Source organism: Elephas maximus, chromosome 5, assembly GCF_024166365.1.
Source record: "Elephas maximus indicus isolate mEleMax1 chromosome 5, mEleMax1 primary haplotype, whole genome shotgun sequence".
NCBI lineage: Eukaryota > Metazoa > Chordata > Mammalia > Proboscidea > Elephantidae > Elephas > Elephas maximus.
The window spans coordinates 81290585-81304559 of record NC_064823.1 but is presented as its reverse complement, the minus strand read 5'-3'; the positions used below and the strand labels follow the sequence as shown (position 1 = coordinate 81304559).

Genomic DNA, 13975 nt, shown 5'->3' with positions numbered 1-13975 from the left:
TGGACAATGGGCTGGAGAGGGATGCTGGTGAGGAGTGAGCTTCTTGGATCAGGTGGACACTTGAGACTATGTTGGCATCTCCTGCCTGGAGGGGAGATGAGAGGATGGAGGGGGTTAGAAGCTGGCGAAATGGACACGAAAAGAGAGAGTGGAGGGAGAGAGCGGGCTGTCTCATTGGGGGAGAGTAATTGGGAGTGTGTAGCAAGGTGTATGTGGGTTTTTGTGTGAGAGACTGACTTGATTTGTAAACTTTCACTTAAAGTACAATGAAAATCATAAAAAATTTTTTGTAAGTATTCTTATAATCTGAGAAATACTACATTTAAGCAACTTAAAACTGTATTTATCACACACTATTCTATGACTAAAATTGGAAATAAACATTACTAAAGATTCTGTATGGTCTGGTATGGGATGAGGTCCATGGCAGGGGTGACACCAGGGGTTACTGCAATGGGTGACACCAGCCCTAGTGATGCCGTTGCTCTTAGGATTTCTTTATGTATTCTAGATACTAATTATTTGTTAAGTAAATGTATGCAAATATATTCTTAGTGACTAATTGGATGTGGGAGGTGAGGTAGGAGTATAGAGTTACTTCCAGGTTTCTGGTCTGGGGAATTGAGGGAATGATGGTGCTATTAACTAGGATTAGAATAGAGAAGGAGAAATAGATGTGGGGGAGAGGGGAATTAATTTAAAATATTTTGGAGTTTAAAGTTCCTGTGGGATATCCATGTGGAAATGTCTCAGAGGAAGTTGACTGTAGGGATCTGAAGCTCAGGCCATGCTTTGTTAAGCCACGTTAGTTCTGTAAGACTCCTATGTGATGGTCCTTTCAGGAGACTACTGTTGGAAGATATGTGATAATTCTCAAACTCATTTGTCTTCTACCCATCCCAAATTTTACTCTAGCCCATGGATTCTCTAATCTCACCTTCTTATGAAATAAATGCCCCAGTCAGATCACCGCAAGACACTTCATCTTAGTTACAGTTACTTTATTATGGTTTTGGCCTCTCAGCAGTCAGATAATCTTTCTTAATATTCTCAGGCAAGCACATCGTTTTTATTTGAAAACCTTCCAGCACATACTTTTCCCACTATTCATTCATGTGTAGTACATAGTATACAAGTTAGTCCATAAACACTGAAAAAATATGAAAAACATATACATCTAAAAATTCTACTGTTTTGTATAGTTTTTCATTAAATAGTATTTACATATACATTTCCAGACAATTCTAGCTTCCTGTATATATTTAGAATTGTGTGTATACAACCAATGTCAAAATGTGACCCCTGAGAGAATGGCAGTAGAAGTCCATGGAGTTAAGTTTCTGAAAGAAGCAGGTTATATCATTGCTTTGATTGCATACCTCTTTGTTATTTGAGATTCTGAGAACTCTGATAAGCCAAGAGACTGAAAAATAACCCTTAGAAGATAGGAAAGTGAGAAAGTGTCGGTAGAAGAGCTAGGACTTGGTACATTCACTAAAAAATGTAGCACCTCGGCATAGCTTACAGTATAATGCCAGAGCAGAGTCATTACTGAAAGAGTTCAGGATGATGAACCATCCATCTTCATACATACATCAGTAGGAAGTAGCAGCTTATCTGGTGACTATGGTTGGTCACGTTTTCAGAGAACTGTAAACCAGGGACAATTAGGGCTTGACATACACCCTACATAGGGAAGTGATGGCAGAGGCAGCCTCTGTCTGGTCCATCCTTGTCAGCAGTACAGTTATCATGCTTCTCTCTGCTTCCGAGGAGACATTGTAGACCTGTAAGAAGAGAAAGAGGATGTGGAAGTGTCATACTCTCAACTCTGGCTTCAGCCTGAGTTCTGCTTTGGAACATACAGAGTTCATATACAACCCAAAAGGTCCCAGGTAAAGGGCATGTTGAGCTTTTCTGTTGTACACAGCCATCCTATGGATTCCAGGGACTGCTTTTTTTAGGCCAGGGAAGGCTTGGGGGGAAATATGGAAGCTCTTCTTGGATAGTTATACCTCTGTCTCAAGATTGAAGTGACCTACTGACATCTCTAGACAGGTAATCAGGACAACTTCAGATGCCACACAAGATGGCACCTCGCTATGGAGATGAGGTAGAGGAGGGCATGGTGGTAATACATTTAAACCAAGGATCCCAAAGCAAAACCCAATGCAAATATTTCTAACATCTCAAGATTGCAGTTCTTCTGCAAGCAACAGCAAACCTACCTTTCCTTTCTGATGGCTTTCAATATATTCTTGACGTTCTTAGACTCTGGATTGAGACATCTCTTCTCCCCACTTTTTTTCATTGTGACACTGTAGAAGTAAATAGGAGAGAGAAATATTTAAAACAAGATTGGGCCAATAAAACATATACAGTTGAATGGAATATACAGTTCTGAAGTCAGGAGCTTGAGTCTAGCTTTTTCCCCTTGCTATATATGTAAGTCTTTGAATCATCACAAACTCTTTACTCATGTTTTAAGATTATCACATACTTAATAATGATTACAACCAGAGAGGTGATCACAAGATGGGATTTTACTCACATGATCTCAACATGAGGGCAAGATAGACTTGCAGGAATCATTTCAAGTTTTTCTAAGAACTTCGGATTAACAGGTTGATTACTAATTTTGATGCAGGTACAGCGTGTAGTTCTAGAGAGAGGTATTCCTGTGGGAAAAGAGACAGGTACAGCAGGGCAGGTTAGCGCAGGGTTTCATTTTAGGTATTTAATCTGGGTATAGGTATTTACTGGAACCTATTTTTTTTATATCCCCATGTCATTGCATAGTCACTTAATCTGAGAAAGAATATATCCCATTATAACACAGCTCTGAATGACTAATCAATTTATTATCTGGGAGAATGAAATTGTAACTTGTTCAGTATAAAATCATATCCTTGAGCACAATTCATGTGGTTATTTAAACTGAGTTAACTAAGCAGTAACCTGTGTCTCACTCCCTCTCTTATTAACTCAAATTTTCTCTTTCTGTACTTCGTTTTCCCTTTCCCCTTCTGCTTTGCCTCTCTTCTTCCTTCTTTCTTTTATTCTACTTGCTTCTCTGACTTCAGCCATTCATATAAACTATGTGGCCAGAGGGGATCTCTGCTCATTTACCTCTCGTTTATAGGCAGACTATGAAACTTGCAAATACGCTGTTTCTGTATTTATAGAATTTATACCCAGTCCTATTTCGGACTTTACAAATTAAATATCTCTTGATGTTCCTTACCTTGAGTCCCACTCAGAGTCAGAAAGATAAGGCAGAGAAGAAGAATGGCACGTTGGTCCATGGTGCTGAGACTGGAGGTCCCTCTGTGGCAGGCTCGGAATGTGGGCACACAGCTGAGGAGTGTCTCGGAAAACGTGGGGCTGGGACAGAGCATTTATCTGCAGCGGCACTTTCCCTCCCTAACTCTGATTGGATAGTGTTACAGTTGACTCAGCAGAATCTTCTGTCTGATCCTTGGGGAAGTCCCACGTTGCATAATTGAAGGTATCGTTTATATTTATTGTGACTTCCTAGTTATGGAATTTCCCTCCACCCCCTTTTTTTCTGTGGGAGTAAATTAGGTTTCACTTTCCAAAACATGAACTATTTCTTGAAAACATCTTTATTGTATATAGAAATGATTTTTTCTTAAAAAATGGAACTATGATTCTCATCTTTCACCCCCTCCAAAATAAAAATATCAACTTAATCCTGAAGTCAGAGTCCTAAATACAGGTTTTAAATGCACAGGCCTTAACGTTGTGCTTTGCGTCTATTTTAATCTGCAGCAGTAAGGCATGAATAGAAGTATCTTCAATTTATTTACTTTTTGGATTTCAGAGGTGGCATATACTTTCCGATTTGGTCCCCACAATAACTCTGTGAAGAAGATAGGGAAGTTGTTGTTATCTTTATCTTACATACAGAATAATCTTAGATGTTAGGTTATGGTTTTAGATCACAAAAAAAGTTGCCATCCATTTATTCTCATTCTCATGCTTTTTTTCAACATTTATTTTAAATTTTTATAATTACTTTCAGAGGCTAAGTATTTTCTTCTGGATATCTTTAGTAATACCAATTTTTCATCCTTTGTCATAAGTCTAATTTTTGGAAATAGCAAGTTGTATCTGATGATTAAGACAAACTATCCAGGTGAGCAATGGTGTTATCATAAAGTAATAAGATTGGTCTTCTTAGACAAGGTCAAATATATAGAACTGGCAAGTTTAAAAAAATTCCAAAATGCTTGGATCATTCGTAATAGCATTAGAATAAGTGAGTGCCTTCCCAGGTAACTATTTTGAGGGAAAACACTACTCATGTGGCTGTCTGATTTCTGGTGTGTTAGTAAACAAGTCTCATATTTTATAGTCAGTCCCTGAATGAAAGTATAATAAGAAGATGACATCCAGAATTGGAGGAGAAAACGATTCTTAGCAATATCAGGGTTATTGCAAAAAAAATAAAGGATGCTTTTTGAGGAAATAAATTTATAAGGGGAACATGATGGAAACAGACTTTGGGAGAACAGTCTGACTTAGGAGGAAAACAAAGACTGATTTACGAAGGAGTAGACCTCCAAGGAGACTGTCAAATACAAAGCAAAGGGAAAAAAATGAATCAGCCATTGAGCTGATAACAGTGATAACTGAAATTACCACAATTTCAGCTAGGTGACAAACTTGGTTTCTTATCTTAGCATTCAGTAGTGCTTGACTGATTATCATAACAGATAGCAACAGCAGGGAGCAGATGACACCCATATAGTGGAATATGTATTGCGTCTAGCTGTGGACAATCAGTAATGTCCAAGGGATATAGTGGCTTTTGGTTGTTTCTTTGCAAGTGGTTGCTAACAGGGGATCCCTGATGAAATATTGTTCCAAATGCAGGTATCACTGCGGTGGGAAATCAGAGGCAGGTGATACGTGGAACCTGTGGAACAATCTGGGAGGTCTTTTCATAGTTAGCTAGGCCTCAACAGTCTGGAAGTAGGCCAAGGAAAGGCAGGGCTTCCATCCTAGGATCTGGCTAGTGTACTTGGCAGGTACTAGCTCAAAACTTGGCCTCAGAGGCCTATGTAAAAGCCCGTACCTGCAGACTGGGCACATATAAGACTTGAAACCTCAAATGCAGGAGCACTGTCATCAGAACAGGGAAGGACTTGTTGCATGGAACAGGCAGGAATTGCTGGAGTGCTGAATCCCAGGTCAGTCTGTTACAGTTCCTGAAGTTTAGCTTTCTAGTGGGTAGGTCAGTGACTTAGCTATGGGAAACTGGAAGCGCAAGAGGAAGCAAAAGATTCAGGGACTGACATTGGAACTTGTCATGGATTGAATTGTGTCCTCCCAAAATATGTGTCAACTTGGCTAGGCCTTGATTCCCAATATTGTGTGATTGTCCACCATTTTGTCACCTGATGTGATTTTCCTATGTGTTGTAAATCCTACCTCTATGATGTTAATGAGGTGGGACTAGTGGCAGGTATGTTAATGTGGCAGGAATTAATCTCCAAGATTAGGTTGTGTCTTAAATCAATCTCTTTTGAGATATAAAAGAGAGAAGTGAGCGTAGAGACACAGGCACCACATAGCACCAAGAAAGGAGAGCCAGAGAACAGTGTGTTCTTTGGGCTTGAGGTCTCTGTGCTGAGAACTCCTCTACCGGGGAAGATTGATGGCAAAGACCTTACCCCAGAGCCAACAGAGAGAGAAAGCCTTCCTCTGGAGCTGGCACCCTGAATTTGGACTTCTAGCCTCCTAGAGTGTGAGAGAATAAAATTTTCTTTGTTAAAGCCATCCACTTGTGTGTGGTATTTCTGTTCCAGCCACACTAGATAACTAAGACAGAATTCAAAAGAGTTTCAGCAAAGACTCTTTGCTCCTGATGAGGGAAAGGCGTATGAGAGATGGTGACATGGAAGGGCCCTCCCATTGCTATTAGTAAAGAATAAAAATTGTAATGTGAATAAAAATACCAAAAATTTCCAGAGAAACTTCTTAAATCATGGATAGAAGAGGCTCTGAACAGTTCAAATTTAAACAAACAAAATGCTGCAGAGTTTGTTGAGCTTCTTGGATGTACAGATTTTTTTCATCAAATTTTTTTTCATATATTTTTTCTCTATATTCATTATTTTTTCATATATTCTTTCTCTCCCTTTCTCTCTCTGCTCTTCTACTGGAACTCCTGTTGTGTGTATGGGCATATGTGCATATGCTCCATGGGCTCTGTTCATTTTTCTTCACTCTTTTTTCTTTCTGTTCCTCAGAGTAGATACTCTCAATTAACCTAGCTTCAAGTTTGCTAATTCTTTCTTCTCCAGTTCAAATCTGCTGTTAAACTTCTCTAGTGAATTTCTTATTTCAATTATTGTACTTTTCAGTGCCAGAGGTTCTTTTTTTAAAAAAAATTTTTAAATATAACTTCTCTCTATTGATATTCTCTATTTGTTGAGATGTCGTTCTCATACTTTAGCTCTTTAGACATGGTTTCTTTTAGTTTTTTGAATATATTTATAATAGCTGATTTAAAGCCATTGTCTAGTAAGTCCAATAAAAAGTCCCTGGGCTTCCTCAGGGACAATTTCTATTGATTGCTTTTTTATGTGTATGATCGATTCTTATGTGTATTACCTGTTTTTTTGCCTGGCTTGAAATTTTCTTTGAAAGCAGGATATGTTAAATAATATAATGTGACAACTCTGGAAATCAGGTTTCTCCCCTCCTTAGGATTTGTTGTTGTTACTGTTTATTGTTGTTGTCATTGTTTGTTTGCTTGGTGACTTTCATGAATTAATTCTTTAAAATCTCTATTATTTGTTGTGTGTAGCAAGAGCCTCTGCTTACTTAACATAGAGGTCAGCTAATTGATTGGTCAAATAAAGGCAACCTCTGAGAATGGAGCTTTCCTCACATGTCTTAAACTCTGGTAAGTCTCCTAGCCTTTACTCTGGGACTTTGGCTATATGTTTGGGTATACTTTCAGTACTCCAGCAGGGAGTTTACAACTCAACTTTAGCCTTTACTTTCTGTTTGTACAGAAAGTCAAGGTCATCTTGGGTCTTTCCAGGCTATGCACACAGCCCTGTTCACATACGTAGCCATCTAGATACCCAGAAATATGTGAGAGCTTTTCAAAGCCCCCTACAGACATCCCATTCTCCAGTTTTTTCTTTTGAATTTTTGGTCAACCTATTGTTCGACCCAACTAGTATTGCCGTCTCAGGCAGTTGCAGTGTTAAGCAATCGCCACTGATTATCTTGTACAAACATTCTAGGAATATGGCTGTTTGTACCAAGTGAGCTCTGAGTCAGGTCACAAAGACAAGGCCTGAGAGTAGAGCTTCTAAGGGAGCTTCCAGATAAGTCAAATAGTAAATAATTACCTGAGGATGGAGCTTTTGGGGAGCTCCAAATCCATTCTGCCCCTTCCATTGGCTGTGAGGCTGCTGCTTTTTAGAGCTATGTAGTTGTGAGACTTAGTTTTCAAGGCTGCCACAGTGCTGGGGAGAGAGGAATGGAGATAAGACAAGTTAAAAAAGGCCACAAAGTTATCTGTATTTACTGAGGTTCGGTTGTGTTTCTTGGAATAAGCTCTCCCCAGATTACCGCAAAATGTTTACTAATTTCCAGCTTTCTGAAAAAATTAGTTTTGATATTTTAGCCACTCTTCTTGTTGCTTTTACAGAGGAGCAAATTTTTGAAGGTGATTACTCCACTGTTCCAAAAGTGCTTTCTTTAGAGTCATTTTTGTTCGTTCATTTTTAGGTAAAATTTACATATAGTGAAATGTACAGATCTTACGTGTACCATAGGATGAACTTTCACAAATGCATACACTTATAACACCCAAACTCCTCTATCAAGCTGTAGTACATTGTTACCATTCCAGAAAGTTCCTTCATGCCGCTTGCCAGTCAGTGCTAATCCTACCTTCTCTACCCCTGATGCAACCATTGTTTGTTTTTTTTTTTTTAACCATAGATTGGTTTTCCCTGTTCTAGAATTTTGTATAAATGGAACCATTTCATTATGTACCCTTTTGTGCAAAGTCTTTTTCCGTCAGCATAATCATAATGTTTTTAGATTCATCTAGGTAGTTTCATGACTTAATAATTTGTTCTTTTTTCTTGCTGAGTAGTATTATATTTCAAGAATATACTATAGCTTGTTTATCCATTCTCTTATTGATGGGTACCTGGACTGTTTCCGGATTTTAGTTATTATGAATAAAGCTATGAAATGTTTTTTTATTAAGCTTTTTGTGGATATATGTTTTCCTTCCTTTGGGGGCATATACTATGTCACTTCTCTGCTTAGGACTCTCTCACAACTCTCAGTTTACTTAGAATAAAATCCAAAACTTGAATTAACCTGTGGTTCTAAGTCTTCTGTGATCTGACTACGTATCTCGCTAACTTTATCTCACATCATTCCCTCTCAACCACTACATCCCAGTCACAGTGGCTTTTATCCTATTTCCTCTATCTAGAATACTTTCCCCCTGTTCTTTGCATAGTTGGTTCCTTCTGCACATTTGGATTCTAGCTAAATAATACTTTCTCTTACCATGCGGTCTAAAGCAGCCAGGATCTTATTTTAATTCTCTGCATGCCATTTCTCACTATCTGATATTTTGTTTATTTTTATTTATTTATTGTCTTCTTTATTTTCAATATCTTTTGCTCTGTGCTAGAATGTAAGCCCCAAGACCTTATTAGTCTAATTCACAGCTGTATTCCAGTTCCTAGAACATCACCAGGCTCATGGTAGGTATTCAGAATATATTGGATGGATGAATGGATTGACGGATGAATCATTCCAGATTTTAAGAAACAGCCTAAATAAGAGTTGTACATCTTCAAAAAGAATTTCAGTGGCTCATCATATTTCTATATTAGGACATGGTATTATTGCTTTCCTTAGGAACCAGATTTAACTTAAGAAGACTATAATTCCCCCAGAAGTTAATATAGATTCAGGTAGGTGAAATTAATACCGTTATTTTCAGCTGACTATAGGCCAGAATCTTTGTTCCATTGTATTATGGGGTACTTACACAAAGAGTGGTGTCCTTGAAAGCTTCTTCATTATTCATTGGAGGTTCTCTGTAATTGTGTGTTGAATGAATGAAGGAATGCACATCTCGTCAGTGAATATTGTGTATATGGCCATGGATGGTGTTGGAAGAAGAATGAGGAAAACTGGACTATGGAGACTTCTCATTATTGTCCTTGTATTTACTTTTTGTAGGGCACCAGGCTTATCTTCGGATACTAGGATGGATAAGATCCAATGTCTCTCCTTGATGGGCTTGCATTGTAATTGGGAAAACCAGCAAATATAAACAATATCAATAAAAAGCTATAGAGCCCCTGAAGGAGCAGAAGAGCAGTGGGATGCAGACCCCAAATTCTCGTAAAGAGACCAGACTTAATGGTCTGATTGAGACTAGAAGGACCCTGGAGGTCATGGTCCCCAGACCTCCTGTTAGCCCAAGACAGGAGCCATTCCCAAAGCTAACTCATTAGACAGGGATTGGACTGGACTATGGGATAGAAAATGATACTGCTGAAGAATGAGCTTCTTGGATCAAGTAAACACATGAGACTATGTTGGCATCTCCTGTCTGGAGGGGAGGTGAGAGGGTAGAGAGTGTCAGAAGCTGGCTGAATGGACACGAAAATAGAGAGTGGAGGGAAGGAGTGTGCTCTGTCTCATTAGGGGGAGAGCAATTAGGAGTATATCAAATTAGGAGTATATAGCAAGGTGTATATAAATTTTTGTATGAGATACTGGCTTGATTTGCAAACTTTCACTTAAAGCACAATAAAAATTAAAAAAAAAACTATATAATCAGTGTCAAATGAGTAGTATAGACAATAAATAGTATAGGGGTTCATAGGAGAGTTTGCTCATTAAGGCCACGAGTGCCCAGAAGAGTCTTCAGAAAAAAAGGTTAGGCCTAAGCTGGGACTTGAAGTGTGCATCGTACTTAGACAAGTGGCCAGGAGGGAAAAGCATATGAAATTAGAGGAATGTCACAAAAATGGTATAGAGGGAGGCCAACCAATCAGTTAGTTAGGTTGGTCAAGTCTGCGGGAGATATAATACATTGTTTTAGATTCAGTAGGATCTGGTCCTCAGTTTTACAGGTGCAGAAACTCCCAGGTTTTCTTATCATCCATAGTGAGTATCTTCTCGGGGATTTAATTCTGCTAAGCCAATCTACAAGAGACTAAGATACAAATCAGAGTCACGTTTTACTCTTTTATAATGAGGACCTTCCCAGTGACTGGAACGATTGGGTCTGATATCCAAGTAACCTCTTTCCCAGGATCAGAGTAACTGGGGAGTTGAATTAGTAATCAGATTGTTGTCTGGTGGACATAGAATCAAAACAAAAGGCCGTTCTCTTTTTGCTTTGAGTAAGAGTCTGCTCAAGGAGAAACCTTGTAAATGTAATCAGTGTGGAAAAAATTTCAGAAAGAAATCAAACTTTGAGAGATTTTAGCAAGCCCACTATTACTTGTTTGATCCATGGCCAGTCCTGCATTTGACTAAAAATCTAAATGTTAACTCCTTTTGAATTCATATTTCTTTCAATTTTTGCAAGTTTTTTTTGACATATTCACTTTTTCAATGGCCCAAGTCTAGTTTTCAAAGAAAATGAGAGTTAAGGAAATATCCATGTTTAGTTTCTGTTTCAAGTGCCGTTGGTTTATCTTTAAGCTTCTAATTATGGCGTCAAGCCAAAAAAAAAAAAAGTCTGCCCTGAGAGATTTGTGAATACAGATGCAGAAAATAAAATGGTTTCCGAGAAACGAATAATGCTTAGAAGAAATCTGCTAAAAAGTGAACAGGAGGACTTCAGTGCTTTCTGTACACTGGGGATCCCCTTCAGTTGGTGTAGAACACTCCTTGGAAAATATGGGAAAGGAGGACAGAGCTGACCTTTCCATAGTTTTGACTCTGAGTCCTTGCAAGTTTTCCTTAGCTGACAGAGTCTGGCATACTAGTTACATACCTTCACGTACTTACGTGTCTCATCATTCACAGCCAGCCTAAGCAGAGAGCAAAGGCTGAGGCTGAGGTATGGGTGGTAGACCCTTACAATCATCATGCTTGGGAGGGTTTGGCATAGCTTCGGTCTGGGTGCATTTTAGACCTTGCAATGTTTTGCTTTCCTCACACTTGTCGGTGTGATGGGCTAGGCTGGGAATCTAGAGATACATAGTTCTGTCCCTCGCTGGCTCTCTGATCTTGGACAAATTAGATGTATCTGTGAGTCAGTTTTTGTATCTTCAAATGCAGAGTATAATACCTAATCCATCTACCTTTCAGGGTATTTTAAAGTTGACAGGATATAAAAAGGTACTGTAATAAGATATTTACCAATGAGTTTTTCACCAGCCATCTTTTCAGAAATACAGCCAGCTCTCCGGCCACGTTTCACCTTATCTCCTAGTACCATGAATAGAGCTCTCTCTCTGTATTACGCAGTTACCTTTTGGTCAGATGTATCTGTTAGTCTACAGAATTCATAAGCATGACTCTCCTGGTAGCACTGAGGGTTGGAATCATGCAACATCTAGTCATAGGAAAGAGCTTATTGGGTAACCTGGTTTACCTACAGATAAATAAAAATACATAGTATATTTACAAAACAAGAGAAGGATACCCACTTCACTGCTTCTTTTCACTGTACTCAGGATCCTATGAATAATAAAATGAAAAAAAAAAATAAAGCCATAAGGATTTGAAGAGAAGAAATAAAAATTTGCAAGTGATAAGATTGTCTGCATAGAAAATCCAAAAGAACTTACAAAGTTTTAGAAATAGTTTATCAGAGTTGTTGGATGAAAGATCAACATACATACTCAATTGCATTTTTTAATGCCAGAAACAGACAAGTTAAAATGTTATTTAAAAAGAAATAATTTATAGTAGCAACAACATGTATGAAATACATAGGAATAAAACAAAAGGCATTTAGGACTTGTTTGCAGAAAATGTAGATTTATCTTTCTAAAATAATGTTGAGTAAAATAATGCTGAGATTGCATACAGCATGATTACCCATTTGATAAAAGTTTAGAAAAATTAAAACTAAATGATATTTTGTTTAGCTATGTGTATATAAATGATAAAACTATTTTTAAAAAGCAAGTGGATAATAAAGACAGTGATTATATTGGAGTTGGAGGAGGCAAGAGAATGGGTTAGGGAAGGAGCACATAGCTATATATTTAAATTATTGTTAATGTTCTGGTTCTTAACTTGGCTGGTGTGAGTTTATGAGTTTTCATTATGTGACAAGTGAATAAATATGTGAAAAAGAGCCATGCATGGATCAGGAATGAAAGTGTGTGTATCACTAACACAAATTTGTGCACCTAAAGCTCACTAAAAATTAATTTACCACAAAGTCCTCATTTCCAGGAAATAGCTAGAGCAAGTTTTAGATCCTTGGTTCCTTAGGGAGAGGAGCCAAAGAAATGTGACATAATTATGCCGGTACTTTTCTGAGTCATTTGTATCTCAGATATTGGAAAGTTTCCAAGATTTTCTACCCTATTAAAATGTAGCAGTATTTTGGCTTAACAGACTGAGGGGTTTAAATCAGCATACTATTTAGAAAAGGTCATTGAGTTGTTAATTGAGAGATCAAAGAACTCCAGGGGGAGAGCTGGAAGAAGGACTGTGTTTAGTCAATTAAATTGAATAGATGAGATGTTAGGAGATAAAACCAGAGGGTAGACAGAGACGAGCAAGAGGTGAGAATGGGTTGGTCCTTCCTTTTTTTTTTTTTTCACAAGGCTCCAATAGGACAGGAAAACTGTAGATTAAGGTGCATTGACAAATCTCAACCCAGGGAGTCTTAAAACATGTATGGTTCTTAATATAAAGGGTCTGAAGGTTTGCTGGTTCCCATGTTAACTGTCTATGTCACCTGCTTAGTATTAGAAATTACTATATTAAAATAGCGTATTAAAATTAATGCCTTCCTTTGTGCTAAATGTTTTATTTAAATTATCTCCTTTAATCTTAATGACCACCCTATGATGTGTACCTGTTTTATAATAAGGTAAAATGGGATTTCATAGCAAGATTTGCATTCAGGTGGCCTTACTCCAGAGCCTCGTAACCACACTGCTATAGTGCCTTCGTGAGTTACTTTTATCATCAGCCTCTGTTGGTTTTGGTCACTCACAGAGCCATTCTTGATCCTTCACATAGGTCTGTTGCTTTTGAGACACTAAGAGAACCCAGAATAGAGCCTTCCAGGGTCATTTTGGGGGATACCTGTACACCCAATACAAATTATTAAAAATACGTGACATCAATCTACAAATCGAGGCAGCTGGTCATTTAAATTAGAAGTATCTGCTGTGCCATAGGAAGGAGCAGGTTCTCCATAACCATCCTTGTACCATGTGCTGGAGCCTGCCCAGAATCAAGAGGAATGTGTATCAGCTGGACCTGGAAGGAACCAGAGGGTACACGCAGATGAGATTTTAAAAAAGAATTTAAAGAAGATTCTACTTACAGAAATATGGGCAGGATTAAAGGAACCAACAAAGGATATGAAGCACTCAAGGGTCCGGCAGCAGTGGGAAGCAGTTACCACCTCTTAGTCAAAAAGAGGCAATACAAGGAAAGGGTGTTACTGAAGCTCAGTAATAAGCTCATTATGTGTTAACATACTTTTTTTTAATGAAAAATAACTAGTTCTCAAACCAAACCAAACAACAAGAAAATAGTGAAAAGAGTGGCATTGTTCACATTTTTGCAAACTCTTTAATGTCTGGCTCAATAGAAGACAGGAGTCACTGGTTGGTGCAAATGTTTAAACACTTAGCTACTATCTGAAAGGGTGGCAGTTCAAATCCACCTAGAGGCATTCCACTTCCACATGATTGCAGCCATTGAAAATCTTGTGGAGCACAGTTCTACTCTGAAACAC

At 38.2% G+C, this 13975-nt stretch overlaps 1 protein-coding gene across 1 annotated transcript; it reads right to left on the bottom strand.

Moving 5' to 3' along the window:
* Positions 1-986: 986 nt before the first annotated feature.
* On the bottom strand, positions 987-3382 carry CXCL10 (C-X-C motif chemokine ligand 10). Its single transcript, XM_049885981.1, has 4 exons — positions 3245-3382; positions 2552-2678; positions 2229-2318; positions 987-1787 (listed from the first exon to the last, which is right to left on the bottom strand). Exons 1-4 carry the CDS (start codon positions 3303-3305, stop codon positions 1751-1753), a joined length of 315 nt encoding a protein of 104 aa, XP_049741938.1. The 5' UTR covers positions 3306-3382; the 3' UTR covers positions 987-1750.
* Positions 3383-13975: the final 10593 nt, after the last annotated feature.

Coding starts and splice junctions, on each gene's coding strand:
- CXCL10 (XM_049885981.1), bottom strand. CDS start 3,305: ATGGACCAACGTGCCATTCTTCTTCTCTGCCTTATCTTTCTGACTCTG. Junction 2,679..3,244: donor GACTCTGAGTGGGACTCAAG/GTAAGGAACATC, acceptor CTTTTCCCACAG/GAATACCTCTCTCTAGAACT. Junction 2,319..2,551: donor TGCCCTCATGTTGAGATCAT/GTGAGTAAAATC, acceptor TTACTTCTACAG/TGTCACAATGAAAAAAAGTG.